Raw genomic sequence first — 27,319 nt, forward strand, 5'->3', positions numbered from 1 at the left:
AGGGGGCGGGTGAGGCGACGCCGTCCCGCCCTGAGCGCGCGTCCCGGAACTGGGCCCAGCCGGGCCGACGCCGCCCCGAGCGGACCGCTGCGGGCAGGGGGGCCGGCGGGGCTCTCGGGGCGCGGGCGCGCTCCGCTCACCCCCGGCTCGCGGTGCGGGGCGACGGGGGCCAGTCCTGACACTCGGGCACCCGCCCGGGACCCCGCCCTCGGGGATGGGTCACCCGCCCCGCGCACCCCCACGGCGGGCTCCGGGCGCCCTCCCCCGCCCTCAGGCGACCCGAGTCCAACCCCCACTGGGCCCGCCCCCTTTCAGGTAACTCACGGCCCCGCCCCCTGGCCGATCGTCTCCTCGAAGAACCTCCCTCTCCCACCCCCACTCCCGCCCCTCTTCCCACCTCCGACCCTTTGCCCCGCCCCTACACCGCCCCTTTTCCCGGGGCGCGCCTTGGGTCCTCCTGAGGACCTCGGTCCCCCCAGTCTCAGTACTGCGCAGGCGCAAGGCCCGGACGCGCGCCCCGAGGAAGCGCGGAGGCCGTACTGCGCAGGCGCGCGGGACGGGTCGCTGGACGTGCGCATGCGTCGCGCAGGGAACGTGCCGACGCGCTCCGCGGGCGCCTGGGCGTGCGCGCGGGAAGATGGCTGAGCCGGTGCCCAAGTCGGTGCTGTTCGTGTGTCTGGGTGAGACCGCGCTGGCCCAGCCCCGCTCCGGCTTCCCCAGACGCTCGCGCCGCGTCCCATGGGTCTTGGGCCGCGCCGCTGGGCCACGGACGGTGATCGGAGGAGGCCTGGGACGGGGAAACCGGAGGCTGGGATGGAGCGCCCCGGCTCTCCCGCCCCGCGCCCCTGCCGGCGGCTCCCCGCGCCGGGCGAGCTTCTGCCTCCCCTGCCCGTTTGCGGACGGGGGTCCTCTCACCCGCTCGGCCCCGTCCGGGCCGGTGCCACTCCCCGGCGCAGTCCTGTGCGGGCGGGTCCCGGTCACCGCAGCCCGCGGGGGTCCCCGTCACCGCAGCCCGGGGGGGCCCCGTCACCGCAGCCCGGGGGGGTCCCCGTCACCGCAGCCCGGGGGGGTCCCCGTCACCGCAGCCCGCGGGGGTCCCCGTCACCGCAGCCCGGGGGGGTCCCGGTCACCGCAGCCCGCGGGGGTCCCGGTCACCGCAGCCCGCGGGGGTCCCGGTCACCGCAGCCCGCTCACCTCGCCGCCCTCAGCCGCGGCTCCGACCCCGCAAGCCGGGGTCCTTCGCACTGCTGCCGCCGAGCACCCTGTTTCTCCTTCCTCGAGTGGACCAAGGCCGCGGGGCCGGCGCGTGCCCCCAGACCCATCGCAGCCCCGGCTCGCTGGCTGGTTCTCTCGGTCCCCGCCTGCAGACCGCGTGAGCTCCGGCGGCCGGGACGGCGAGGAGCTGGACCTCCTCCAGGGAGACCCGGTTCTCCAGTGTCTGTGTCACGGGACGCGTGCCCGCCTTCCAAATTAGAACTCACTTTCCCTTCGGGTTCGGGATTCTTCCTTTGCGTGGCGCCGCGGGGTTGTATTTCTCAGGGTCCGCGCCCTGTCCCCCAGAGAGGAAGGTCTGGGTCATCAGTTGTCCAGTTCCTCCATGTCTTCTGATGAGGCTGCATTTCCCGAGCACCCAAGTGTCCCTTCCTTTCTGGGCTCGCCCCTTGGAGAAGAGACACGAGTCTGCCCCATGTTTCCGCTTCCTCTCCACTACCCTTCCCTGCCCGTGCCTTGTGATTTCTGTGTCCCCGCGGTTCAGGGGCGTAAGGCACCTTCGTGTGGTTGTTTCTGGGAACCCATATTGCGCGTTCCTTGGGAAGACTTTCCGTAAGGTTAGAGCCGGATATGCTCCTCGCTTTTCCCAGATCGTCTGAGTGGAAGTAGTTTACCTATAACCCTTTGTGGACACCTTTCTTTATATCAGTTTCTCATGTTACTTGATAGCCTCTTGGGGTCACACCTGGATTAGCCCTCTTGAGGGCAGTAACTGTGGCTTATTTTTCTGCATTTCCAGCTTGAAGACAATTTGTGACGACAAGTAGGTATTTGCAGAATTGAATTTTTGTCAGGGGAGAAAGGAAAAGGGCCACCTCGCTTCACTTTGGTAGTGGGCATCCACTGATTTTTAAGCTCTCCATGGAAGACTGACTCACGGGATCAACAGATTGGTTCAGTGGGTGTTCAGTTCATGTTGTGCGTCTGAAGGGGTCATTGCCTTATTTTACTTAGTGCTGTCGTCATGCGGACATAATGCTCATGGTGGTTATTAGCAGGGATGTGTGCCGTGTATAATGTGTATTTATCTTCCGTACAGTTTTTTTTTTCTTTTTAAGCAACTGCTGTATTACCAGGTACTCTTCTGAGTGCTAGGGATGGGTAGTGAGCAAAACAGGAGTTCTGCCTCTGCACAGCTCACGATCTGTCACCTACAGCCAAGCCCTTGGTTACTCACTAAGCTGGTGTTGTGTCTTGAACAGTAGAGCAGGGGAGGGAGTGGGAGTGGAACGCACTTGTAAGTAGAGCGGTCAGGGATGGCCTTGCCTACAAGGTGACATTTGGGTAAAGACTTGAGAGTTGAGAAGGCAAGCCTCGGGTCTTTGGAAAAGTGTCCAGGACTCGGAAGAAAGCGGGTGAACGGTTTTGAAATGAGAGTGCTGATCCGGTTCGTACTGGCAGAGAAACCGCTATGGCCTGGCCTAGAGACCCAATAGCTTTTTCAGCGAGATCTTTCTTCGTACCTGAACTCAAAGGTAGTTTGAGTGACTTTTGTCGATGCTGCCATAAATACATAACTAGAAGTGTTCCAGGTGCATAGGGAAGCTCGTTCCTTACGTAAAAATGAACACGCTGGGGCAGGAGTCTGTGAGCTCCTTATGTAAAGAACTAGAAAGTAAATATTTGGTGCTTTGCGAAAGCAGACCTAGACAAAACATAAACAATAACGCGTGACTGTGTCCCGGTAGACTTCATGTGTGGACACTGCAGGTTGAATTCCATGGGATTTTCTCATGTCACAAGATATTATTCTACTTGTAAGTTTTTACAACTGTTTGAAAGGTAAGAATCATTTTTGCTTCTGTGGGCCGTACACAGAGGTGGTGAGGTGGATCATGGTTTTCAGATGCTGTTCTAGGGCCCGTCGAGGACATGTCTGGTGAGTCCCCATGAGGGCTTGGGCTTACTCGGAAGGAGATAACCACTGGGGGATGAAGCCACTGATCAGAGGTGGAGCACTTCGAAAGACGTGTTCAGCTGCTATGTTGAGATTAGACTGAGCAGGAGTGAGGCCCCAGGGTTGAGGCCAGGGTGCAGAGGAGTGTGTGCTGGGTCCGAGAGGGCACCACGGGTGGAAGTGCTGAATAGTCCTATGTTGGGCAGGTTTGAGGGGTCCATGAGTGCTGTTCTCATGATACCCTATAGACACAGAGAGCAGTAAGAATGGTGTATTTTTTGAAATGAAAAAAAAAATAGTCCTTCAAAGCATTTATTTGGGCTCTTTTCACACTGAAGTGTAGAGAGGAGTTTCTGATATTTTCCTTTGGTAGGGCTAGTGGCCGGAAAGAGCTGCTCTCCTCATTTTGGCAAGATCGTTGGAAGCGTCCCATGGTTTTGTGCCGTAGAGATGCACTGACCTGTTGAAGGCACAGGTGTTTGTGCCACAGCCAGTGTGGTAGGACGTGGTAACCGTGAGTGCTGCCAGGTTACCCGATACTCCTTAACCGGTACTCATCGGTGCTTCAGATGTGCTGCACCTTGTGGGGTAAGAGACACAGCCCCAGCCCTTGGAGAATTTCGTTTTTTCCCTTTGTGAGGCTCAGGTACTGAGTACATATCAGGCTGCCTGATATGGAAGAAACAAACTGAGACTTAACAGATTGAGCTTTTTTCTAAAGAAATCTGAAGATGACATTTTAAGTTTTCCAAAGGTGGAAACTGGATTACTGTGTTTTACTATGAGCTCTGTTTTTAAATACTGCATTAATTTGGTGATACCAACTTTTGAAAACAAGAGATCAAGTTACAAGGAAGGAGGATTCTGCTAATTTCATAAGTAGTATCACTTCTAAGTTTTATAGTAGTAATTTTTCTTCCCATCTCTACTTAAACATGCATCTTGCTGTAAATATAACTATCTGGGAAAAAATATTTATCTGAATGAATATGCCTTGACTTTAAGGCAGTAAATAAACCTAGTTTTTGTTTTGTGGGGAAAGCTGTTATTTTGCAGTTAATAATTATTTTTAAAGGGATGGAACTAGTTTTATGAGATTTTAAGTGTTTATTCTGAAGTTTTAAGTTTTTTTTTTTTTTTTGACAGAAATCACAAGCAGGCAGAGTCAGGCAGAGAGAGAGGGAGAAGCAGGCTCCCCGCCGAGGAGAGAGCCCAATGTGGGGCTCGATCCCAGGACCCTGAGATCATGACCCGAGCCAAAGGCAGAGGCTTAACCCCCTGAGCCACCCAGGCGCCCCTTTTCTGGAGTTTTAAAATAATAACCGTTGTCTTAAACTGAACAGAGTGGTTGCAGATAAAAGTATTCCCAGGGTGTATGGCGACAGATAAAAGAGTTACACATCTGTTGGAGCCTTTCAGTAATTAACATAGCGGGGATGATAATACTTATTTTAAAAACTAAACCGAAATTCAGAATGTGGTAGGAAGAAACTTGACAATACAGACGAGCTTACAGAGGACGTTGGGATTAATTCCTGTCCATTTCTGGTTGAGTGGTTGATAGACTTCCCTGCTGTGGAAACCACAGTCTCTGGGGAAGACAAGTCCTTTATAGATACATTATAAGGCCCAAGACTAACGTGGAAGCTGAAGAGTTGAGCAGTAGAGTGAGTGTTGGGTTCATGTAACAGCGCGTCAGTTGGGTCTCACAGCCCATCGGGAGATCCAGCTCCACATGCGTATCACAAGCCTGAAGATTCGAGCGTGAGTCAAGAGTGACCCGTGTCTTCTTAACTCAGCTCGTGTCTATTCCTGGCGTTATTTGTGTAGGCCTGTGTAGGCTGTCTCCGCCTGTGATTCCAGGCTCTCCGGCCCTGCAGTGTCCCTACCTTATGGTCTCTGTAGACCTTGCCCGGTGCTGGGCTTCTGCGCCGTCCTGCCGAATGCTGGACATTCCTTTCCCACTCGGCCCTCTGAGTGCCCGTTCTGGGCCCAGTTACGGTTCCTGTAACCCAGACCCACCAGCGCACATTTGTCGCTTGTTCCTACAACCCCTTAACTTAAATGTCCAGCAGAATCCTCTCCCTAAGAGATCAGGTCCAGTCTCCCTTTTTTTCTGATGAGGAACTTTCTCATTAACTTGTTTCTGATTTTAGCATGATTCCTTAGGGTAATGGGAGTGTTTTATTACTCCAGGAGGTCTGTACGTGTTCATGTGTGGAGGGTGAGGCAGGGTGGGGTCTGTGAGCTCCACGCTGGGGACAGGGGAGCTGGAGAGTTAGTTCAGCTGCAGACCCATAATTCCCTCACTCACGCCTACCTAAGGAAGCTCGGTGAACCCTTGGCACTGGGGCTCTGGGGAGCCTCCTGGATCACAGTACCCTGAGTACTGTCCCTGTTGGATGACGAGGGTGACATGTGTCTGAGGACCAAAGAGCTTCAGGTTCAAAACGCTTCCAGAATCTGCCCTATCTGCTTTGAATCTCTTTGTTATGATAAAACTATAATCCTAAGTCTAGCATTTTCCTGAGTTTTATATGTTCTTCTAGAGAATTATTGAATGTGTGGGGACTCACGGATCCGTAGCTTGCTGCTCCGAAGTGAGGGTGGTCCTGGGGATTCCCTGAACTTGTAGCTGATGTCGAAAGTTCTGGGCAGACTTGGTGACCTGGAGGGCAGCACCCTTAATACAGCCGGCTGACGACCCAACAGACTGCATCCTGAAGTGTGTGTGTGTGTGTGTGTGTATTTTATGAAACACTACTAATCGTTACGTGTAACTTACTTGAAAATACATATTTTAACCCTGTTGTATTTCATTTTAAAATAGGCTTATTGCAACCCACTTCATTGATTTCATGAGTTACTTCTGGGTCACTGAGAGCAACCTAAAAAACAGTGATTGCAGTTGTAATTGATTTTTTTACCTCTTGGTTTTTCGTACTTTGAACGCATGGGCAGCGGGTGTCGAGTCATGGGGCGGGGGTTTGGTCAGCGGTTTCCGGAGGTCCTGCTGTGCACGCACTGGTGGGAAGCTGACCCGCTCCCCAAAGGGAGGTGCAGTTGCTGTGTGTCGCGTGGGTGACGTGGTTGCTGGATTCTGCCCTAGCGTCAGCCCTGACACCCGCTCTGCCTTCCCCTCTTTTCAAGGTAACATCTGTCGGTCGCCCATTGCGGAAGCAGTGTTCAGAAAACTTGTCACTGACCAAAAGCTTTCAGATCATGTAAGTACCATTCTCCATATTAAAGAGGCCAAGCCGACTGCCTTTGTGGCAGGAAATCGCGAAAAAAATTCTTCTTTTCTCCTGCAGTGGAGGATAGACAGTGCAGCGACGTCCACGTACGAAATAGGAAACCCTCCCGATTACCGAGGGCAGAGTTGCATGAAGAAGCATGGCATCCCCATGAGTCACACTGCCCGGCAGGTACCGTGCGGGAACTTGAAGCTACCCGTGTGTGTTCTGTGTTGCAGTGGGTCATTGACAGCGGCGCTGTTTCTGACTGGAACGCGGGCCGGTCACCAGATCCAAGAACTCTGAGCTGCCTCAGAAATCATGGCATTAACACGGCCCATAAGGCAAGACAGGTAGAAGAGATCTCATTTACTTTCTAATCCTGGAGTCCCCTAATTTGAGAACTCGTGAGCTTAACTACACTGACAGGCTAACGAGTGTTTATTCTGGGTCCGTTGACGTAGCCACGGGTTCCCCATTTTGTTTCATTGCTGGTTTCACAGTTCTGAAAGGTGGGCATGATCTGGGAATTGACTTATTTTTATTTTATCTATTTATTTTTTAAACAATACAAGAGAACAAATCGACACCTTTGTTTATTTTCTTTTCATTAAGCTTAAATCCTTGGGGGTTCAGCCTCACACGGATTCTGGGCCAGTTTGATGGGAGCCACTGTTTCCTTGAGCTCCGGTCACTTTTCCCCGATTACTGTGGCTTTGTTTGGCTTGCTGCCCGGAGTCACTGTGCTGTTGTTTGCCTTGTGCACAGAAGCACATCTCTTGCCGTCTAGAATTCAGTTTCATCTTGAGCATAAACACCTTCCGTTTTTAAGAAGAGTTGTGTGCTCCCTCTAGTTTTGGAGACCCCACTTACCGCCAGCAAAAATGGCCTCGGACCACAGCCTTCCAGACACACTCGGCGTTTTAGGAGTGCGGCTCCTGGCAGGCCTCCCTAGGCCCCAAGAGGGTGGAAAGAGAAAGGCTAAAATGCGTTTATAGTCACATGAGTGATCCTGGTGAGAGCCCTGCCTAGGACCTAGAGATCTGAGTTACAGTCTTCTTTTTTCATTTCTGTCTGTGACTGAAACATTTAAGCCCTGGTAACTAGTCTGCTTATGGTGCAAGTTTGTTGCTAGAATAAGTGTGTCTCAACTGTCAGGTGACGTAGGAGCCCAGGGTATCCTGGTCCCACTAGCGATGCACGTCCTGCAGGCCGGCAGTGGGACTTCTGGGCTGTGGGATTCTGACGTGTTGTGCAGAGGAACATTGTGGGATGAGGCAGGTGTACTGGGTCTGCTCCGTTCAGTGTGGAAGCCACTAGTGGCTCCACTGTACTCGCAGTGCGGCCCGTGGGGCGGAGGGACTGAAGTTCACATGTTAACTTACCTGAGTAGCCACCTGGATCTGGTGGGCGCCCAGTGGGCGGCGTGGTTCCAAGATTCACACGCAGCGGCCGCGGGGAGCGTGAGGGTTGTGCCACCGCAGCCTCCGTGGGACACCAGAGCTCAGGGCAGGCCCGCAGAGCGCCATTGCTCGGAGCGTGCCGCCAGTGCCGCTAGTGCCGCTGGCCCCTTCCGTCACCGCGGGGACCGGCTGCTGAAGAGATGGGCTTCATTTCTGACACAGGGTGCTTCGTGGGCCGTCATGCGAGGAAGGTTACGTTTATCACTCTCACGACTTTGTGGATACTCAGCTGGATGTTTACAAATCCCGGCCGGGGCGCCCGGTAGCCCAGTGAAGCGTCCAGCTCTTGACTGCAGCTCAGGTCGTGATCTTAAGGCCATGAGTTCGAGCCCCATGTCAGACTCTCCACTGAGCAGGCTCGCCCTCTGCCTCTTCTCTCACTTGCTCACTCTCTCAAATAAATCTTCCAGAAACATTTGAAAAGAGTTAGTTAGAAGTTAGAGTCTTTTAACTTCTTTTGTGTCCAGCCTCACAAAATATGCGGGTCTGAGGACCAAGCAAGGCTGCGGGTCGGTATCAGAAGCAACAGGCTGTGTCCAGGGATGAGAGGCCTTTACGCGGAGACGCCGCCGGCTGCCTTGGAAGTCAGTTGTCAGATTTGTACCTGGTCGGAGGTACGGCTGGCGGCGTGCGAGCTACAGTGTAGTTTTAGTGTTCGCACGAGAACTTTGTGGAGGAGGGACAGAGACAGGCCGTCGTTACCTCCGTTACCTTCACCGAGGTCTCCCACTGCTCTGCCGCTGAGCGTTGAGCTTCTGTTTCTGATCGTCTCCGTCTGTCCTCCATTGCCTTGCTAGGGAAGGGAGTCGTTGGTGACCCTGTTCTGCACATGGAGGAACAGTTCTGGAGGGAAAAGGTATAAATTATCAAACGTCACCCAGCTTCAGAGGCATAAAACTGGGATTTGACCATAGGCTTATTTGATTGTTTTAATAAAAACATATATAGTTGTGAGCCAGGAAGTTCACAAAAGTGCCACCGAAACACTTCTGATGCGTTAACAATGTCTCAGAAGCTAGTGACGCATGCTATTTTGGCTTAGATAAATTTACTCTGGAATCTGTGAACTTCTCATTTCTGGCTGTCAGATGACTGTATGTTCACTAAGTTAGCTGCCTTGAGGCCAGACCTGTTCCAGCATCGAATCTTCATTGGACAGAATAATGCACATTTTGTAGGTCACGTGTCCTCGTCTCCAGGAGCTGCACACCTTGTCCGTTTCTACTTCCTCTGTCTTAGAGAACGCGAACTCATTCTCAGGAGTTCATGATTTCAGATTTCAGTTACACCTCCATGTTTTCTGTTTTTAGGATCAGATTGTTTTTTGTACAGAAGTACATAATTTGGGCAAAAATGAAATATTTTAAATACACATGTCTTTAGCTAGAAACTTCTCATTTTTAGAGATCAGTTGTAGTTGTTGGTTTTAGAATATTCCCACACAATCTGTTTCTTTTTCCCTGTTCCTTTTACGAAAAATTTCTTGTTCTTTTTTTTTTTTTTCTTTTCAAAACACTGGTAAGGTGGGGTGCCTGGGTGGCTCAGTGGGTTAAGCCTCTGCCTTCAGCTCAGGTCATGATCTCAGGTGGGATCGAGCCCCGCATCGGGCTGTCTGCTCGCCAGAAGCGTTCTTCGCTCTCTGTCTCTTTGCCTGCCTCTGCCGACTTGTGATCTCTCTCTCTGTCAAATAAATAAATAAAATCTTAAAAAGAAAAAAAAACTGGTAGTATGTTTTGTAAATTAGTATCATATTTTCTTAAAAGATTTTATTTATTTAACAGAGAGATCACACACAGGTAGGCAGAGAGAGAGGAGGAAGCAGGCTCCCCACTGAGCAGGGACCCCCCCCCCCAGCCCCCCATGTGGGGCTCGATCCCAGGACCCTGAGATCATGCATGACCTGAGCTGAAGGCAGACACTTAACTAACCGAGCCCCCCCAGGGGGCCATGCAGGCTTTCTCTTTAGCAGTTGTCAGAATTTATAAGGGAACTATTCTGTTACATTTCTTAAAATTTCCTAATTTTAATTTTCCTAATACTACTTGAGCCTGGGTTTGATAAACAAAATATGTTTAGGGTGCATCAGGGGTTTTGGGTGTCTGATTGCAGCCAGTTAGTTCTGTGGAGACGTTCACTGTGTTACCCTGTCCTTCTTGTCCACAAACCTTTGACACCTGCACGTGTCATCAGTGGGGTCTTGGGACCAGTCACGCTCCCTCCTCTCCAGAGGTCACTACTCACATTCTTTCTGCCTTTTTAGTGTGTGGCCTTGGAATCCTTGTGTGTGACTCTTTCTGTTGGTTTTTCTCTGAGAGTCTCCGTGGCCTGTCTTGGAGCTCCTGCTCTGAAGCCGCTCTCAGTACCTTGCTCCAGTCCGGCCGCCGCGGGCGCACCGTGCCTCACCCGGTGGACACTGGGCTGCTGCTTGTTTGGGCTGAGAGCCGTGGCGGGTACACCTGTGTGCAGCTCTGCTGGACGCACACCCGGTGTCGCACCTGTCGGGCGTTGGCCTCATTAAACCAGTCAGAAATTTCCCTCTTTCTCTGTTCTCTTAAGAAGTTGGTTGATCGCTGACAGTATTTCTGCTTTAATGGCTGTGCAGGGGTCATTGAATCAGTTGCTGCTGTTCCTTGAAATTGCCCTTACTTTCTCTGCTGTTTTTACACTTTTCTTTTGGATTCTTTTTCTTGTCTTTTCCCAGCAGTTTTACTGTGGGAAGCCCAAGTATGCATCCTGAATTTGCACCCGGATAGTTTCCATCGGTTTTGGAAAAGTCTGTGTTGTTTTCTTTTTGTATTTTCCTTCGCGCTCTCTTCAGAGATCAACTTCGCTGTAGTCTGGACATAAACCTCTGATGCTGTCTTCTCCATTTTCCCTCCTTTCCGCCTGCTGGTCCTGGCTCGGGGGTGTCCGTGGCGCTGGACCGTTCCCCCTCCTGGGCGGGGTCTTCCAGGACCCCTGCATGGGGATCCCCCGCAGCCCGTGAGCCGCCGGCAGGGCTCCTCCTCCCTCACGGGCTTGCTGCAGCCTCCCGTGGCCTCTTCGTTTTGCCCTGAGTAGTTCCCAAACTTGGCAGACGGTTTGAGAAGAAAGCTTGTGAGTGCCGGGCTCTCTGTCCTACCAGCCTTTATGTCCTGCTTCTCCGGCCTTTGGGGTTGCTACCTGGTCCCTGGAGCTTCTCTTTTCCAGCAGCGGCCCTGTGCCCGGGCTTCTGGAGCAGGCGCTTGGCCTCGGCACCGCTAGCCCTGCGTCTGGTGGTGCTCTGTTGTGGGGCTGTCCTGGGCCCTGGGCAGTGTTTGGCAGCATCCCTTGTCTCTTCCCGCTGGGTGCGGAGCACCCCTTTGCTCCCCAGCATAGCAACCAGAGATGTCTCCAGACATTGCCAACTGCCCCCACTTTGAGAATCACTGCCCTCAAATTCTCCAAGTATCCAGGAGGTCAAAATTATTCGTGAGTAAAGGATCCATTCAAAATGTCAGGCTGACCAGTGGACTGGAACAGAGTAATAAAAGTTTACAGCTATTTTTCTTTTCCTACTCTGTATTGCAAGTAACCTTTTTTTTTAAATATATTTTTTAAAGATTTTATTTATCTATTTGACAGAGAGAGATCACACGTAGGCAGAGGCAGGCAGAAAGAGGAGGAAGCAGGCTCCCCGCCGAGCTGACAGCCCGATGCGGGGCTCGATCCCAGGACTCTGGGATCATGACCTGAGCCGAAGGCAGAGGCTTTGACCCACTGAGCCTCCCAGGTGCCCCTCTCAATCATTTTAATATCTAAAGATCATGTATGGTTTTTATAGGTAGCTATCAGTTCTAAGGCTGTCTTTTGATCCGTAATTGCAGTAATTCTAAAATTAAAAACAGTGTTAATCCTAGCATGTTTCTCATAAACTGGGGAAATAGCTTATAGTATTGTAATAGATGTTGAAATAAGCTAGTGCCTTGAGAGTGTTAACAAAATACAGTCCTCAGCACTTGGACGTGCTTCACTAAGAACTCCTGCAAGTGTATGTTAAGAGCCACAGTTAAATTTTTAACAGAACAATGAGTATAGTTATTATTCGTTTGCTATACTGATCATTACAAATAGTATCAGTACTCTGTTAAATTAAAAAATTTTTAAAGTACTCATTTTAAGAAAAAGGGTTCTGGGGCGCTTGGGGGGCTCAGCTGTTAAGCCTGAGCCGTCAGCTCAGGTGATGATCTCCGGGTCCCGGGATCCAGCCCCGCATCAGGCTCTCTGCTCGACAGGAAGCCTGCTTCCCTCTCTTCCACTCGCCCTGCTTGTGTTCCTTCTTTATTCCTTCTTTCTTTATATATTTAATTTATTTTTAAATTATTATTTATTTGACAGAGAGAGAGATCACAAGTAGGCAGAGCAGCAGACAGAGAGAGAGGAAGGGAAACAGGCTCCCCGCCGAGCAGAGAGCCCGATGCGGGGCTTGATCCCAGGACCCTGGGATGGTGACCTGAGCTGAAGGCAGAGGCTTAACCCACTGAGCCACCCAGGCCTTCTGCTTGTGTTCCTTCTTTAGCTGCGTCTCTCTCTGTCAGACAAATAAATAAAATCTTTAAAAAAAAAAAAAAGTTTCAATATCTTCTTTGTAGTTTCCTAGCACTCCTGTATTTTAGATGATTTTTTAAGTGGGGAAGGTTATTACTGAAAATTACATTGTTAGAAATTATTTCTACGTCCATTATGTGGCGTGTCTGCGTTCCTTTCTTTCTGATTCTGCCAGTGTTTATGAAGGCAGAAATCATCAAGTAATTTCCGTACTTAACATTTTAGTGGGTTTATGTTGATGAACTGTGACGTCAACAAATTGACCCAATCAGTAAAAATACTGAGTGGCCTTCCCTTCCGTGTCGTGTTGAGACTGTGCGTGCTCAGGGGAGGGAAGGAGCACGCGTCCAGGCCTTGCCTCCCCTTCCCGGGGACTCCTGGGGACACCCTGGTCACATTTTTGTTTCCCGTCTCCCCCGGGCTCTTCACACGGCCGTGCCGGCGTTGCCTGCCCTGTGCTGGGGGGAGGCCCCCAGGGACGGTCACCTGGCTCTTTGGGTGTTTGTCACTGGGGCTAGGGTGTTCCCTTCTTGCAGAATGAAAAACGGGGTAGAACAGTGAGGGGGTTAAACGTGGGACAGTTTAGTATGTTAAGTGAATCAAACTTTGTTACTAAGAAATTGCAGGGGATTATAAACTTGGTGTTTACATAGTATGCTGTTAGGGTTATTCCAAGGAACTTAATTAAAGTTCTTTGCAGTACAGTGTCACAAAATAGGTTAACTCTATTTTAACTTTAAAATGCCGTTAATTATTTAACTTAAGTCAGTTAACAGGTTCAAATATAGCAAATTTTTTGTTTACTGCTTTGGATCCTCTAGGTTTGGTTGTTATAAACTCTGTGTTTTTTACTTCTATTTAATTTTAGGTTACCAAGGAAGACTTTGCCACATTCGATTATATACTGTGTATGGATGAAAGCAATCTGAGGTAATCACATTTTTAAAGGGTACTTCCAGTTCAGTAGTAGGCCAGTTGTTTGTTGTCGAAATGACTTTTTTATTATCTTGGAGTTTTAAAAGCAGTGATGGTCACAACATACAGAATTCTGTGTTTCGAGTAGTAAGAAACCAGCGAGGCGCTGAGCACTGTCTCCCAGCAGTAGACACGCTTTCAGGGGAGGGGGAGCCCGGTGAGCCGGTGCGGCCCGGGGACCGGCCGGGCTGTGAGCAGCTTCATGGAAGCTGGGGTTGGTTGTACAGGAGAGCGACGCCGTGATTCCTGGGCCTGTGGTGTTCTGTTGTCTCCCGTGGGATCCTGGTACTGCTGCCCCAGCCCCCAAGAGGAGGATGGGCGAAAAGGGAAGCTTTTGGCGCTCCGGATTGTCGCTCGCCTTCATGGACACAAAACAGACCCGAACAGGCCCGACTCTTCGGCGACGGGCTGACTGCGCCCTGGCCTGTATTAGGTGCTCTGCACACCAAAGCACTTAACCCTTGTTCCGCATCTTATCAGAGAGGCACGAGAGGTCACGTTACACGTGGAGCAGATTGGTGTGGCAGAATTTTAGCCTCGGCTTTGTGAGGCAGAGCCTGCTGTGCATCTCACTGTCACCTTGCGTGGGGACGTGCATTTGGGTGACAAGGAACTTGGTGGCATTTCTTGAGTGAGCTTTGTGTCCTGGCACAGTGCAGACGTGGGGACCCACAGATGAGGAATTGTTGTTCTGCCCACCCTTGACGTGTGCAGGCTGGCGTGGTCTCCTCGCGTTAGCCCAGAATTGCCTGACGGTGTGAGACCATGTGGTCGTGCCAGGAGCCAGCGAACGCGGTGTGTGCGGCAGGTGTCGGGCTGTTGCGGGTGAGACCCGAGAGATCGTATGAAGTGGTTCCGGTTGGAAGGCCGGGGCCCTGCGTGCCTTTGTCACACGGCCGTGTGTGGTCTGCCGTGCGGGGAAGCAGGACGGCTGCCTGCCCGCTGGCTGGTCGCGCGCTGCCGGCGCAGAGGAGGCCCGGGACGTGCCCCGGTGTGACTGCAGGGATCTCGCTGAACCAGTGCTAGTTCACAGGACTCCACGCGTTTTATGAATAGAAACTGTTTCTGCTTTTAACTGCCTTTGTAGGCGTGTTTAGCTCCACTTCTGCTTTTATGAATCAGGAACGTCACCGAATACATGCATTTTCTCTATTTATTTATTATATTTCTGTTCTTGTTTCTCAGTTGTTGGTTTGCCTCATCCTCACTTTTCTCACAGGCGGGGATTGTCAGCAGGGGCCTCTCTTAGCCGGGTCTCCAGGGTGGGAGGGCGTCCCGAGCAGGGTCTCCATGCAGAGCGGCTGGAGTCCACATGTCTGCCCCGGTGGCGGGGGGATGCGTCCAGGAGCTCGGAGGCCTGGCCAGCCTTCCCCGTGCACCAGCAGTGTCTGCTGTGTCCGAGGTGCTCCGCAGAGGTTTGGCCGCCCAGGAGTTTGGCGCTCTCCTCACGGCTGAGCGCGTGCGGGGGAAGGGGTGGCGGGCAGGAGCTGTGCCCGCAGCTCGCTCGGCCGTGGCACAGGGAGGCTGGCGCCAAATGCAGTGTCAGGACGCCTGGGGACGGGATGGGCAGCCCTCCGGGCCTCACTGCACGTGGCTCTCGGAGTCCCGTGCTGCCGCCTGTCTAATGTCTGGAAGAGGAGCTTTGTGATGTCATCGTCTCCGTGTACACTTCGCAGAGGGTAGAGAGTTCTGCTCTGACTGAGGGATGCGTGTTTTGGGTAAAAGCATGAGAACATGCCACCATTACAGACCCTCTCGCTGGTCTCGGAAACCTGTGGTGCGAGGGTCACGCAGGTCCACAGGGGTTTGGTTTCCTTTGTAAATCAGGTCACTCTTGCCGGATTCTGATACGGCTGTTTCATAAAACCCTAGCAGATGTCCCTGTTTAACCTGAAACCATCGATCAGAAAACTAAGTTCATGTTTCAATTTTACAGAGACTTGAATAGAAAAAGTAATCAAATTAAAAACTGCAAAGCTAAAATTGAGCTACTTGGGAGCTATGATCCACAAAACCAACTCATTATCGAAGACCCCTATTATGTAAGTACGCCTCTCCCTCCGGTCCGGCACGATGCGAGCGGCAGTGTGGGGACTTGCTGTGTGTCCCGCAGCGACAGATCCAGTTCTCCTCGGGGCGTGGGCTTATGTGGGTTTTGTTCTTTCTTCTTCCCTGTGCTTTTAGGGGAATGAGTCCGACTTTGAGACTGTCTACCAGCAGTGTGTGAGGTGCTGCAAGGCCTTCCTGGAGAAGGCCCGCTAAGGCCCCGCCCGCGCTTCCCTCCTGCCCCGCTGGGCCCCGCAGGCGCTCCTGGAAGGCCGCATGCCTCCTCCACTCGACCCTCAGTTGCTTACCTTAAGTCATTGTAGATGGAAATCAGTTACTGTGTTTGACAGACAAATAAATAAAAATGTTTCATGCAGACGGTGTATGGGGTACGTGAAGTGTTCTCAGACCCGTTGAGCCTCCCACTTTGTCCCAGTTTCAGAAACGGTGGAGCAAACAGAATAGCACAGGCACCAGGGCATGAGGACACCCCACGTCCCTCTGGCGCACGAGCCCCACCTCTTCCCTGAGGTTGTGCGCGACCGATGGGGGCCGTGGCCTCCGCTGTCTGCACCGGCCGGCCCCGCAGCCGAGACTCGCCGGTGCGCACGGTGCGCTGGTTACATGCGGTGGTGCGCAGCTTTCCTGCCCGCGGTCCGGCTCATCAGGACGCCAGCTTGAGTGCATTCGGACGTTTTGCCCCTCGAAGTGTACAGCCAGAAAGAAGGAAGCTGTATGCTGGTCGGTCTTCCTGTCAGTTTGAGGAACGTGTCTGCTTTTCAAGCCTGTGGAACTCAAATGCCAAATAGAGATTAGCTTAGTGGGAAAAAACAGTTAAAAGGTTGGGAAAAGTTTATGTTGGGATGCTTAAATATCGAGACAGGAAGTGTTCTCTCATCAGTGCGTCCAGACAAATAGGTGATCTCTGTGCACTTTGAGATAACTGATCTAAAACTCATATGGCCATATGGCAGAAAAGACTGTGGCAGAAAAAATAAACTGGGGATATTATAAAAATACAACTACGAAGTATGGTGTCTGCTTGCTTTCTTATTGATATGTGAAGAAGAATTGGAAAACAGTGGCTCTCTTGTCTGTTTCCGATGACCTGTGAGTTTCTGTGTGTATGTTTGTCTTCAGTGTTAGGGAGTCAAAGGACAAAGGTCCATTGCTTCTGCTGCTTTGTGAAAGAAGTTTGAGGCCCGTGCGGCCATGCCCATGTCCTTGGCTGACCCCACCATCTGGGGAGTGCGGCAGTCTCCTCCTCGGAGCTGGCTGTCCAGGCTGGGCCTTCCTGGGAGGTGAACGAAAGCTTGCCGTGCTCCCCGTCTGCCTCTTCATTCCCAGCCGCTGGCCCAGAGTCCAGGGAGGAGTGTGGGCCGCCGTCCTCCAGAGCCCAAGTGGATCCTTACTCAGAAGTAGGACTTTGGAGGAAGGGCTGCCCCATCCGGATGGCTGCTTCTGGGTGTTGTGGAGCTGCCTGTCCTCAGAACCTGGGGGTCCCGGGTGGGGGGTGGGGTGGGGGCTTTAAGTCCTGGAGGGTGATCGTGATGACTTTGTCAGCACCCCTCCAGGACGTGTGTCTGGCTCCCTGTGGGATTTCCCAAAGACAGGCCTACCTGAAAACCTCTGCAGCCGAGCGGGAAACGTGAGAGGCCACATGGATTGAGAAATTGGTGACGGTGTTCTAAAAAGTGAAGAACGGAGTGGAAAAGATCAAGTAATTAGGAAATAGGACTAAGAGCACGGCCAAGTTAGCTCTGCCCCAGTCCTTCTCAAGATAACCCCATAGTCTGTCCCTTCAGGATCATGAACAAATCCCCGAAGTCGGTTTTCCTTACGGTTTGCATCTGTATCTCAAATACGGACCTCAGACCTCTCCTGGGAGTTGTGTCGGCTTTCGCCGTGCAGCTGTGTCCAGACGAGAGGTCCTGTGGGCCGAGAAGCTCAGTGTTGAATTCACCTGTCGTAAATGGAACGCAGTCATATTTGTTCAAAATGTATCACCTGTCAAAATCAGCTGCTTAGAAGTCTTACCTCTTAGCTTTTTCTTGATCACGCAGTCACACAGGAAGATACAGAGGCAGCCTCATTTAAGTATTCACCCCCGTATTGGCCTCTGTCTTACCACATGGCGGCCATGACACAGTAGCTCTCCTTTTAAAAACACCAATTTAGTTGTCCCTTCGGAGGACTCATAGCCTTCCCCTTTCATTGGGAAGGGGTTGATGCTCTTCTATCCCATGACGTTCTGCCGGTGTTAGGATCTCGTTATAGGCCGTTAAGTCATGAATTCCCACTGGTAAGCTTGTTAGAAGTAGAGTCACTTGGAAGACTTGGTTATCACAAACACTTGGTTTATTGTTTTCTTTACAGCATTTACATATTGCACAGATATCCAGATACTATCTCACATTTATGATACAAAGGACAAATGAAATTAGCCTGGATATGTTCACAGACTTACACTCCACTGTCTCCAAAACGCAACAAGTTTTTTTGTGGGTTGTTTTTGTTTTTGTTTTCCATGCAGTTCCAAATAATACTCTGGGAATTTAATTGTAAAAGTAACAAAAATATTAAATCATACCAAATGCTGTATGAAAATATAGTTTCAGATTCTGTTTATGTTTCTAAAGAAATACTCTTTGAGATTTCACCTACTGAGGAGGATGAAATAGCTTTGTCTGTCGGATATGGCACTACGCATTGGATGCGGAGCCCTCGCTTCTCCCAGCAGCACGGACGGCAGGTGTTACCGTCAGGGACGCTGATCTACTGAGTACGCATCTGCCAACCGTGTCGACAACTTATAAAACTCAAGTTAAAGGGACTATGGAAGAGTCTGTCTGCAAAAATAAATCTCTTGTTCACAGGGGTCATGTTCGTGAAGGCAGCAGGTTCTGCTCCCTGTTGGTCTCCAAGGCACTTCTCATGGTCCGTGGGCTCTCGGTCCTCTGCAGCTCTGCTCACTGCTGAAAAACACATTTGGTCTCGTAGAACTCTACACTTTCTTATCGATTCTAGAAGACCTGTGCGTCAAAGGATATAACATAATGTGTCTGAAAACACAAGCGATCACAGTCTGCATGTGTATTTCTGTTCCAAAGTGTCGTCTGTCTTACTGTGGGAATGACCAAGTTCTACCATTGGGACACCCCTGCTGTGCTGAAGGAATGAAAACCATCACTGGGGCAACCGAACGGTCACTACTCGGTTCCTCCTCAAGTCTGAGGAGCAGCCCGCAGTCCTGACCTATGTTGGCGGGTCCTCTGATTCGGGCCACAGCGACGGACAGTCTGGCAGTCCTGAGAAACCACTCAGTGGCCCTTATGCCTCCATCTGCACGAGCATTTGCAAAACTAAACACCAAGAATGAACCCTTTCCTCTAGCGCCGCATGCAGTACGCCCGAACCACTGGTACACTGTTCGTTAATATTAGAAACCCTGGTGAGCTCCGGGGTCACTGGACTTAAGCTGCATTTTGTGGACTGAACTGGCTACTTGTTACTCAGAATTCCATTTCTAACTTACCTGAGCCTTTGAACTTAACTGAGCTGCAGGTCTAGGCAATGAAGCGGTGCGTGCGAGAGGTCCCGAGTGTGTGTGTCTGGGGGAGAAGCTGGGAATCTAGTGTTTCTTTGGCTGGAGACAGTTAACAAGAGTTACTTTGGAAGGGACCGCAGAACATTGGTCTTCCCTCCTGTAAGCAAATGGACGTTCTTTTCCAAGGATATGCCTGGTTCATCTCTGGAAACCGTGCTCTCACTAGGAAGGCGGGCTTAGGAAAAAGAACATTCCCACCTCCCCTAGCATGTCACCTTCAGACACTTAAGAGAATCCGGCCCTTGCTCTAGAAAGAGGTTTTCTGTGTGCCTTGTAGGCAGTGAGAGAATCCACACAGGACTCGGATGGGAGGTGAAGGTGGAGGTCAAGGTAGTGCCCGGCACTTCTCAGCTCTGGCGTGAAAAGCCATGCTTTCACCTCCCCCACGTGACAAGGCCGTGGACGCTTCTGTGAACCTGCAGGGATCCAGCCTCACGGTCCTGCACTAAACCACACGTTTCTGTCCTTAGCGGTGGGACTTGGACGGGGAGAAGGCGGTGCTGGCAACGGCACTGGCTGTGCCTGCGCGCCCGGACGGCGGCCGGGGTTTGGCTCAGCCCCCTGGGCACTGTCCAGACCTTTATGGGCACAGGTTTTCCCACAGCGAGCGTGTCTGTGTGGAAAGAACACGACTCCCGCGCCCACGCACACGAGGCGGACGGGGTAGCCACGGCCTGCATGGTATCACGTCCCCTCTGCTCACGTTTCTGGACAGCCTATAGGTTTCCCGGGAATGGCCACCAAGGACCAGAAGCGGGTCTTATCTGTGGGGGTAAACGTGGCCTCTCTCAGTGCCCTGCGCACACCAGACACATCGTCAGTGTGAGATTATGAAGTGACCGTTTCGTGCCTGAAGCCCACGCCTTTGTGTCAGCGCGGCCAGCCGGCTGCGCGGCTGGTCATTGGTGCGCATCAGCGCTCAAGAAGCCGAGGCTGAAAATTTAGTTCCTAAACTCAATATGTTTTTATATTTTACCGCTGGAGGCTGTGGGAAAGTAACTGATAGAAACAGAGCGAGAAGAGCTATTCTTGGCTGTTCCTTATGAGCTTCCGGCATAACGATAGATTCCAACTCACGCATTTGCCAGATCTGTCTGGAAGGTTGCACGGGTGTGGTTAGTCATGTACTCACTTATGAGTGTGAGTGAATGAAAGCCTAAAAGTGAACAAGCAGGATTTCAGCTGTGTCCTCGTTATGCATGAAGTCATGTGCTGAAATTAGTCGAGCAGGGGATGCGCTTCCAGCAAGCGCCCTCTGCCCGCCCAGTGCTCCCGGGAGTCGCTTGCAGCCGCCGCCGGGGGCACCGCGCAGAGGCTGGCGGGGCGCCTTTTACTGACGGCCCACGTGCGTGTCAGGTCGACCTTACTCCAAGGAAGCCTACTTAAGCCAAAGGAGTATTTCTGAACTCCCATGAATTTTTCATGTCCCTTACGGGATTTGGGTCCATGGTGTGTGTCCCCGCAAGGCTGCGGTCAGCTTACCTTAGCCCTCCATGCACATTGGACTGACAGCCAGCCGTGTAAGAAGCCGGGCACATCTTTTATAGTCTGTAGGGAACATAAATTGTGGACCCTTGTCAGTGACATCAACAACCCCTGAAGTATTTTTATATCAACTGCTAAAGACATTGATTTCTTTAAATATTCTGAATTCCCTGGGAGTGAGCCGCGGACGGTCATCTGAAATCATGGGTTCTAAGTTGTTGACTGAATCGTTGAGGCTACTTGAGGGCCTGTCGGGTGCCCTGGCAGGAGATCAGTGATGGGACTGGCCACTGGGCGGGGAGGGGCAGGTGCAGGGTCTCCTTGCCCGGTGTCCCCTCACGCTCATCCAGTTGACTCTGGTTTTGCTCCCTAGACCGTCTCCCCCACCCCATGGGACTTAACTTTCAGGGCTCCTGCAGGCTGGGTCCCTGCTTGGGTTGATCGTACACAAAACCCTCTGCATAAAAATGTAAAGAAAGTGGGTCAACAAGTAACAGAGCAGAAAGACCCAGGTTGGATGGGAGAGCAAACAATGTGCTCATTCCGGAGCACACCTGGGTTTTCCTGGATATGTCACCTAATTTCCTGTTCCACCGCCCCAGAGGCGCTCCTCACGGCCACAAAGGAGTTTCCTCGGTTTGAAGTTCTGTGGAAAGCTACAGCAATTGATAAATTACGGACGTTTACTTCTCAAGAGTCTCAGAATCCTACTTAAAAATGGAAGAATTCATGCTTTTAGCTGAAATTCTGAATGAAAATGTAAACTGATAGCAATGAATTCGCACAGTATGTCGGACAAGCCTCTACTTCCAAAAACGCAGCTCCTGATATTTACACAACATGATGGTTTGTGTTCAGAGGGGGAGTGGCCTGACAGCTGGAGACGGGGTCATCTGGATTCCTGGGATTTTTCCCCTCTCCGTGGTTGCACCAAATGTTTTAGAATGCGGCTTTCCTCGATAGAGTACAGCGGAGGCCGTGTCATGTGAGTTCAAGGTAAAGCACATCCAGAGACCATGAAGGTGACCACCAAGCCCCCCCATCCCACCCCAACCTGGCATATCTCCAGCTCTAACAATCGGGATCTTGTCCAGGTGCAGCCCGGGGAGACTTCAAAGTTCTGCTCTTCCCAAGAGCTGCCTTTGGGAACCATGCTTTCAGTGAGAAGGCTCTGGTTCCTTCCCGTCCTGATCTCCCAGGATTCCAGTTTTCTCCCATACAGCCTAAAGCAACACAGAAGGGGTCCAGCTTCGGCTCTCTACCTCCCTATGGGAAAGTGTAAGTATCCACTCCCCCAGTGCACACACCTGCGGACTTCCATGCTTCTGAGGGGCCTGAGGGGAGCTGTGATGGGCCCTGGTGGCCGCCTCTCCTAATGGGTGAGCAGAGATCTGGGTGGCGTGTGGGTGAGTCACTCTGAGCAAAAGGAGGCAGTGAGTGTGGGCACGCACGGTGTCCTGGGGGAGGGTTGGCAGAGTCGAGTGTGGGTCTGTGTGTTGGGGCACAGGGAGCCGAAGCGTGTTTTCCGTTTCCTCATCCATATATGAAAAGATTAGAAGTAATGACCCCCAGAGACCACTTTCAGATTTAGAATCTCTGCTCCTATATTGTAAGATGGTATTTAAAAGTGTAGACACATTTAAACAATCAAAATGAGAAGGTTTTTTGGCCCCTGAAATAGTTAAGAAGTCTCCGGCAGAAGATGATTCCATGTCAGAAGGAAGTGGGGTTAGGGTTAGGGCAGGGCACAGACAGGAGAGGGACCGAGGCCGTGCTGAGGAATTAATCCGAGCTCCGTGGGACGTGCGTGCTGTTGGCCATGGCTGAACCCTGTGCAGCTCTGAGGGCTTGAAGGCCAAGCACCCCAGCTCCCTGCGGAAGGCGGTGCGCCCAGACAAGGAGCACCACACGGCAACACCAATAGTTTGGGGCAACCTTCCTGCCTGAGCAGAAAACTTCCACTTCATAGAAAGTGCCTTATTTTTTTTACTTCTCATTTTTTGAAGGCAGGGCAGGAAAGTCTCGTCTGGACACTCAGGGTAGTCTCTGAAAGCAGCTGGTGAGACATCTGGGGTGTCTGCCTCACCTTCCTCCGGGAGTCTCTCGCGAAACGGAAGGTGTAGCCCCTCCAGGAGAAACGGGCTCGGGTCTCTAGGTGGTGTCACTGTAGCCAGTAAGTCACTTGTCATCATTATGTGTTTTGTGAGGAGCACTAGCAACCCTCTTTGGGGGAATAAAATACACTTTGTTACAGATCAACAGCCAGAAAGCTACAGCTGGGTGCTGGACAGAGAGCGGAGCCCTGCACCCCGGGGCTGGTGAAGAGCAGCCTGTCCTCCGGGCGGGGCGGCCCCAGCTACCGCAGAGCCTTCCCCTGCGCTGGAGCCTGGGCAGTGGCTCATTCTTAACGTCTGCTTGTCATAGACACAAACACAGACATCATGCCGGTTCATAAGCCAAACGAGAATGTGAATGGAAGAGTTGAGCCCACTCCAAGAGTTGGTCAGTTCCAGTGAATGTGAATAATTTCCCCTTCGGCACTAGCAGAACGCAGCCACCTTCCTCTACAGGCTGGTCCCCCTACCCCTTAACCCCATAGTTAGAAGGGAACATATATTGGCAAAGAGCAGATTTAGAAGGAGGGGCGGGGGACACGAGAGACACATGGACCCGCGCTGGTCTTCCCAAGCAGTCACTTACACGCAGGGATGGTGCAGTCTCTGGTGTTGTGGTAAAGTCTGTGAAAGTGTTTGCTGCACTTTGGACTGAAGTAAAGAGGACCTGGAACGTGGAAGAAGAAGCAGAGTGTGAGGCCTTGAGGAGGCCAGGACCTGGGCACAGGCGAAGGAATGACGCTTACCTGTAAGATGTTTGAGGAACTTGTCCTTCATCCTCAGGTCTCGAGGAACAATTTCTGTTTGAGGGAAAGAGGCTAGTTACCGCATTGCTTGAAACAAGCATTTTTTCATGTGCTCTCCATGTTGAAGACGGTTCTCAGAAACCTCATTAACCAGTCACACCGCACTGTGTAAAACACTTCGAAGCCTCCAATCGCTGTACATGACCCAATGTGAAGACTTGTAATCAGATCCCAATTTCTTCAGATAAAGTATTAGCTATTCACAAAGCTTCAATATTGTCTTGTCTCTGCCACTAGTATGAGGACAGTGACCATGAATTTAGATCAGGGTGAAGAGGTGTGTGGGGGGTGTGTGTGGTTGATAGTTAGCTCCTGATTTATAAATCGCGTTTAGGTGCTTTCATTTTGAACAGCTTGGTAATCAAATACAAGCTCTTAAAGTTCCCAATGCTTCAAACAAACAAAATTGTCATAAGACTTTTTTTCTAGGTATATACTTAGAAAAAGGACTAAATGCCTTCAAAACCACCTGTTACGAAGGCTGGTGTAAATGCATGGAAAGAGACATTTAACTGGCTTGTGAGATTACCGTAGACCGCCCAGAGAGACAGCGCTCGGTTTTTGCTTGGGAGCTAGCAAGGCTCTCATTCCTTCTGCTTCTGGGCGTGGTTTTTCTTCCTCGCAGTCACCTGTAAGCATTTCTCACACACTCGTTCTGGGTGGTAACTTGAGCGGTGACTGCGTGTGGTCACACTTTGTTCTACCTCGAACACTGCTCATCTGAGGAGGCAACATTTCCTAGGACGCTCCCGAATGTCAGTCTGTATGAAATTGACCTTATCACATTTGACCTAATTGTGTCAGGAAAGCATTAAAAGCTTGCGCGCTTTCTCTGGAAATTTCCCACGGGGCACCCACTCTGGGAAGGCTCTGCCATTGGCAGAGAGGGTGAGGGGAGGGGGTGGCTCCGAAACATTTCTGTCTGGGCTGAAAGTGCTTTGCTGAAAATATTTCCATTTCCTAAATACCAGATGACAGTTCTGTGCCAAAGCTCCCGACCTAGGTAACAGCTCACGTGTCTTGCAAGTGGGGTAGGGACAGTTACACGCCAGGCATCAGCCTGTACCCACCACCTATTTTTTTCAAAAAAAAAAAAAAAAAAAAAAAAAAGCCTAGTTTTTTCCAAGCACTCGAAACGGTTTTATCTTATTAAAACACATCTGCTTTCTCAAAGTCGGTTCTGTTTCCAAGCAAACGCGAGTTCAGGTTCTGCTGAGACCTGACAGGTACGCAGACGCGCGGGGGTTCCCTCTCCAGCGCACACTCGCCCGCAGGTCCCTCCGTCCGCGAGCCCGTCGCCAGGACACTCACCCACTCGCTGCTCCTCGGGATAAACCGGGTAGTCCGGGACCTCCCTGCGGCCCAGAGCGTAGTCGTGCGGGCCCGGGAGTTGCAGCCTCTTGGACTCGCCCGAGTGGTACTTCTTGAGCTCCTGGAGGATCTCCACGATGAGCCGCAGCACGGTCTGTCCGTCGGCCGCCTCCCGGGGCTCGGCGACCCCGGGCCCCGCCGCCCCCAGCACCAGCAGCAGCCCCAGGAGGAGGGGGCGCCCGGGCCCGCGCATCGTGCGCTCGCTCGGCCGGAGGGAGCTCGGCTCGCTGGAGGGGCTGCGTGCGGGGGAGACCGGGGAGAAAGTCGGCGGGCGGTGGCGGGGCGCGGGGGAGGCCCCTCCGGCGGAGCCCGCGGCCCCCCGCCCCCGCGCGCAGACCAGGGGCCGGCGGCGGAGGCTGGGGCGCGGTGTCCCCGGGGCCCGCGCAGGCCCCGCCGCGGCGCAGCCGAGAGCCGGGCCTCGGGCGCCGCCGCCCCGCTGCGCGCCTCCCCCGGCCCGGCCCGCCTCCGCGCCGGCCTCCCAACTTTCCGAGGGCCGCGCGCCCGCCCGCACTCCGCGGCGCACGCCACCGCCACAACTTTCTCAACCTCGCGAGCCCGGCGGCGCGGCCGCGTCCACTCCGCGGCGGGCCGGGCGCGCACCCTCGGGTCCCGGGCGGCCGGGGGACGCGGGGAGGGTCCTGCCCGGGCCCCTCTCTCCTCTCGACCCCCGGCGTTGCGCTCTCCGGGGAGTGGGGGCCGCGCGCCCCGCCCGAGCGGCCGCGCTCAAGTTTGCCTTTGTGTGGTGGTCGCCGCCTCCTCCCGGCCGGGTGTCCCCCCAAAACGCCCCCCGCGCCCCGGGACCCTCGCGCCAGCCGCGCGCTGGGCCAGATTTTAGAGCCACCCCCCCGCCCTCGGGGAGGGGACAGACCCCGGCCCACACCTGCCCGGCGCCGCCCGCGGGGCCACCTGCGCGACGGAGCGCGGCCAGCTTACCTGTCCCCGTGTTCCGGCGCCGCGGGCGTCCTTCGGCGTCTGTCCCGGCGTCTGTCCCCGCGTCCCGGAGCCGCCGCGCGCCCCGCTACTCCATGGCCCGCGGCGACCCGGCGTGCGGAGCGCACAGGACGCGCGGGGATGGAGACGCGGTGGCTCCGCCGCTCGGAGCGCTGGACGCGCGGCTGCCTGGGCTGCGCTCCGGCCGCGGCCGCTTCTTATGCCCGCGCCCGCCGACGTCAGGCCGGTCCCCGAGGGCTCCGCGCGGGGCTTTAATTAGAAGCCGCTCGAGTGCCCGTACCCCGGTGCGGATCTTCGTCAGACACCCCCCTCCTCTCCCTACCCCCGACCGTCCCCCCCCCCCCCCCCCCCCCCCCCCCCCCCCCCCACCTCCTCCGTCATCTCCTCCCTCCCCCCCCCGGCTCTCCCCTCTCCCCTCCCCCGCCGCGCGCCTCCCTCCCCTCGGTCTTCCCCTCCCCCTGCGCTCCCTCAGTCTGTTTCCCTCCGTTCCTGTCACTTGTGACAGGATGAGAAGAAACGCCTTTACCAGGAACTCGGATCTGTTTTTGTCTAAATGTAGATCTTGGGCTATTAAAAAAGGAGCTGCCTGATTGCCTCGACATTTAATAACTCAATTAGCGTCTGTCCTTTCGGAGGGATCTTCCGGCGCGGCTGGGGGCCACTGTCAAGACCCCAGGAGGTGGGCCCCGCCCCAGGGTCTGGAGCCCGAGGCCAGGTCCCCGAGGTCAGGCAGTCCCCAGGGCAGGGGGCTGGGTTAAGGGCGGGACAGGAGCAAGGCCCTATGACTTGGGGATGCACACAGGTACCGGGCAGGACACGTGGCAGCCCCCCCAGACCCCCCCAACCAACACCTACGCAGGAGCCGAAGCCCCTCCCGCAGGGGACAGTGGCCCGCACGCCGGGCTCTGGGGACCAGTCGCTCGCTCCCCTTCCTCGGAAACGCCCGCGGCAGACCTTGGGACACCTCCCTCCGGCCCTGTCTTTCCGAAAGTTTTGATTCTTTGGATACAGGCAGGCACATTTGTGAGGCTTCCACAGCTTATCTGCTTTCATTTTTTTTTTTTTTTCTTGTAAAATGTATTATCAATCAACTGCGCGCTTTCCCATTTTATTGGCGCTTTCTGGGCAAGAGCTGGACATCCTCCAAGTCAGCGATCTGAGTGGGAAAGGTGTTCTCAGAAGGACGCCAGAAGGGAGGGTGCGCGCAGGAACTAAAAGCCTCACCCTTAACGCGACCAGCACCCAGGGCCGCGGCGGAGATGCGGCGGCCCGCGCTGCGGACCCCTGAGCGGGTGCTCTCGGATCGCAGGGGCGCGGACCCCCAGGGAAGGAACTCTCTCAGTCTGTGTCTCTTTGTGTCCCTGTCTGTCTCTGCTGTCTCTCTGTCTCTGCTCCCTGTCTCAGTCTCTGTCTCTGTTTCTGTCTCTGTCTCTGCTGTCTCTCTGGCCCAGTCTCTGTCTCTTTGTCTCTGTCTCTCTGTCTCTGCTCTATCTCTGTCTCCCTCTCTGTCTCTGTCTCCCCTCACTAGTTCTG

The 27,319-nt window shown here is 53.2% G+C and overlaps 2 protein-coding genes across 6 annotated transcripts; one reads left to right on the forward strand and one right to left on the reverse strand.

The window, feature by feature from the left end:
• Positions 1–562: 562 nt before the first annotated feature.
• On the forward strand, positions 563–16,482 carry ACP1 (acid phosphatase 1). Of its 3 annotated transcripts, none has more exons than XM_059405053.1 (6): positions 563–680; positions 6,320–6,393; positions 6,642–6,755; positions 13,300–13,361; positions 15,343–15,448; positions 15,591–16,482. In XM_059405053.1, exons 1-6 carry the CDS (start codon positions 638–640, stop codon positions 15,666–15,668), a joined length of 477 nt encoding a protein of 158 aa, XP_059261036.1. In that variant the 5' UTR covers positions 563–637; the 3' UTR covers positions 15,669–16,482. The 3 variants fall into 3 exon arrangements, with proteins under 3 accessions (XP_059261036.1, XP_059261037.1, XP_059261035.1); XM_059405052.1 differs by lacking the exon at positions 6,642–6,755 and adding an exon at positions 6,481–6,594 and having other exon boundaries at positions 574–680; XM_059405054.1 differs by lacking the exons at positions 15,343–15,448; positions 15,591–16,482 and having other exon boundaries at positions 572–680; positions 6,481–6,755.
• Positions 16,483–17,012: 530 nt separating this feature from the next.
• Positions 17,013–26,077, reverse strand: ALKAL2 (ALK and LTK ligand 2). Of its 3 annotated transcripts, none has more exons than XM_059407524.1 (6): positions 25,769–26,077; positions 24,776–25,071; positions 23,405–23,458; positions 23,245–23,325; positions 20,542–20,607; positions 17,013–18,424 (listed from the first exon to the last, which is right to left on the reverse strand). In XM_059407524.1, the coding sequence occupies exons 2-5, from the start codon at positions 25,026–25,028 to the stop codon at positions 20,543–20,545; spliced, it is 453 nt and encodes a 150-aa protein (XP_059263507.1). In that variant the 5' UTR covers positions 25,029–25,071; positions 25,769–26,077; the 3' UTR covers positions 17,013–18,424; position 20,542. The 3 variants fall into 3 exon arrangements, with proteins under 3 accessions (XP_059263507.1, XP_059263506.1, XP_059263505.1); XM_059407523.1 differs by having other exon boundaries at positions 17,013–18,427; XM_059407522.1 differs by having other exon boundaries at positions 17,013–18,484.
• Positions 26,078–27,319: the final 1,242 nt, after the last annotated feature.

Source organism: Mustela nigripes, chromosome 7 (assembly GCF_022355385.1).
Source record: "Mustela nigripes isolate SB6536 chromosome 7, MUSNIG.SB6536, whole genome shotgun sequence".
NCBI lineage: Eukaryota > Metazoa > Chordata > Mammalia > Carnivora > Mustelidae > Mustela > Mustela nigripes.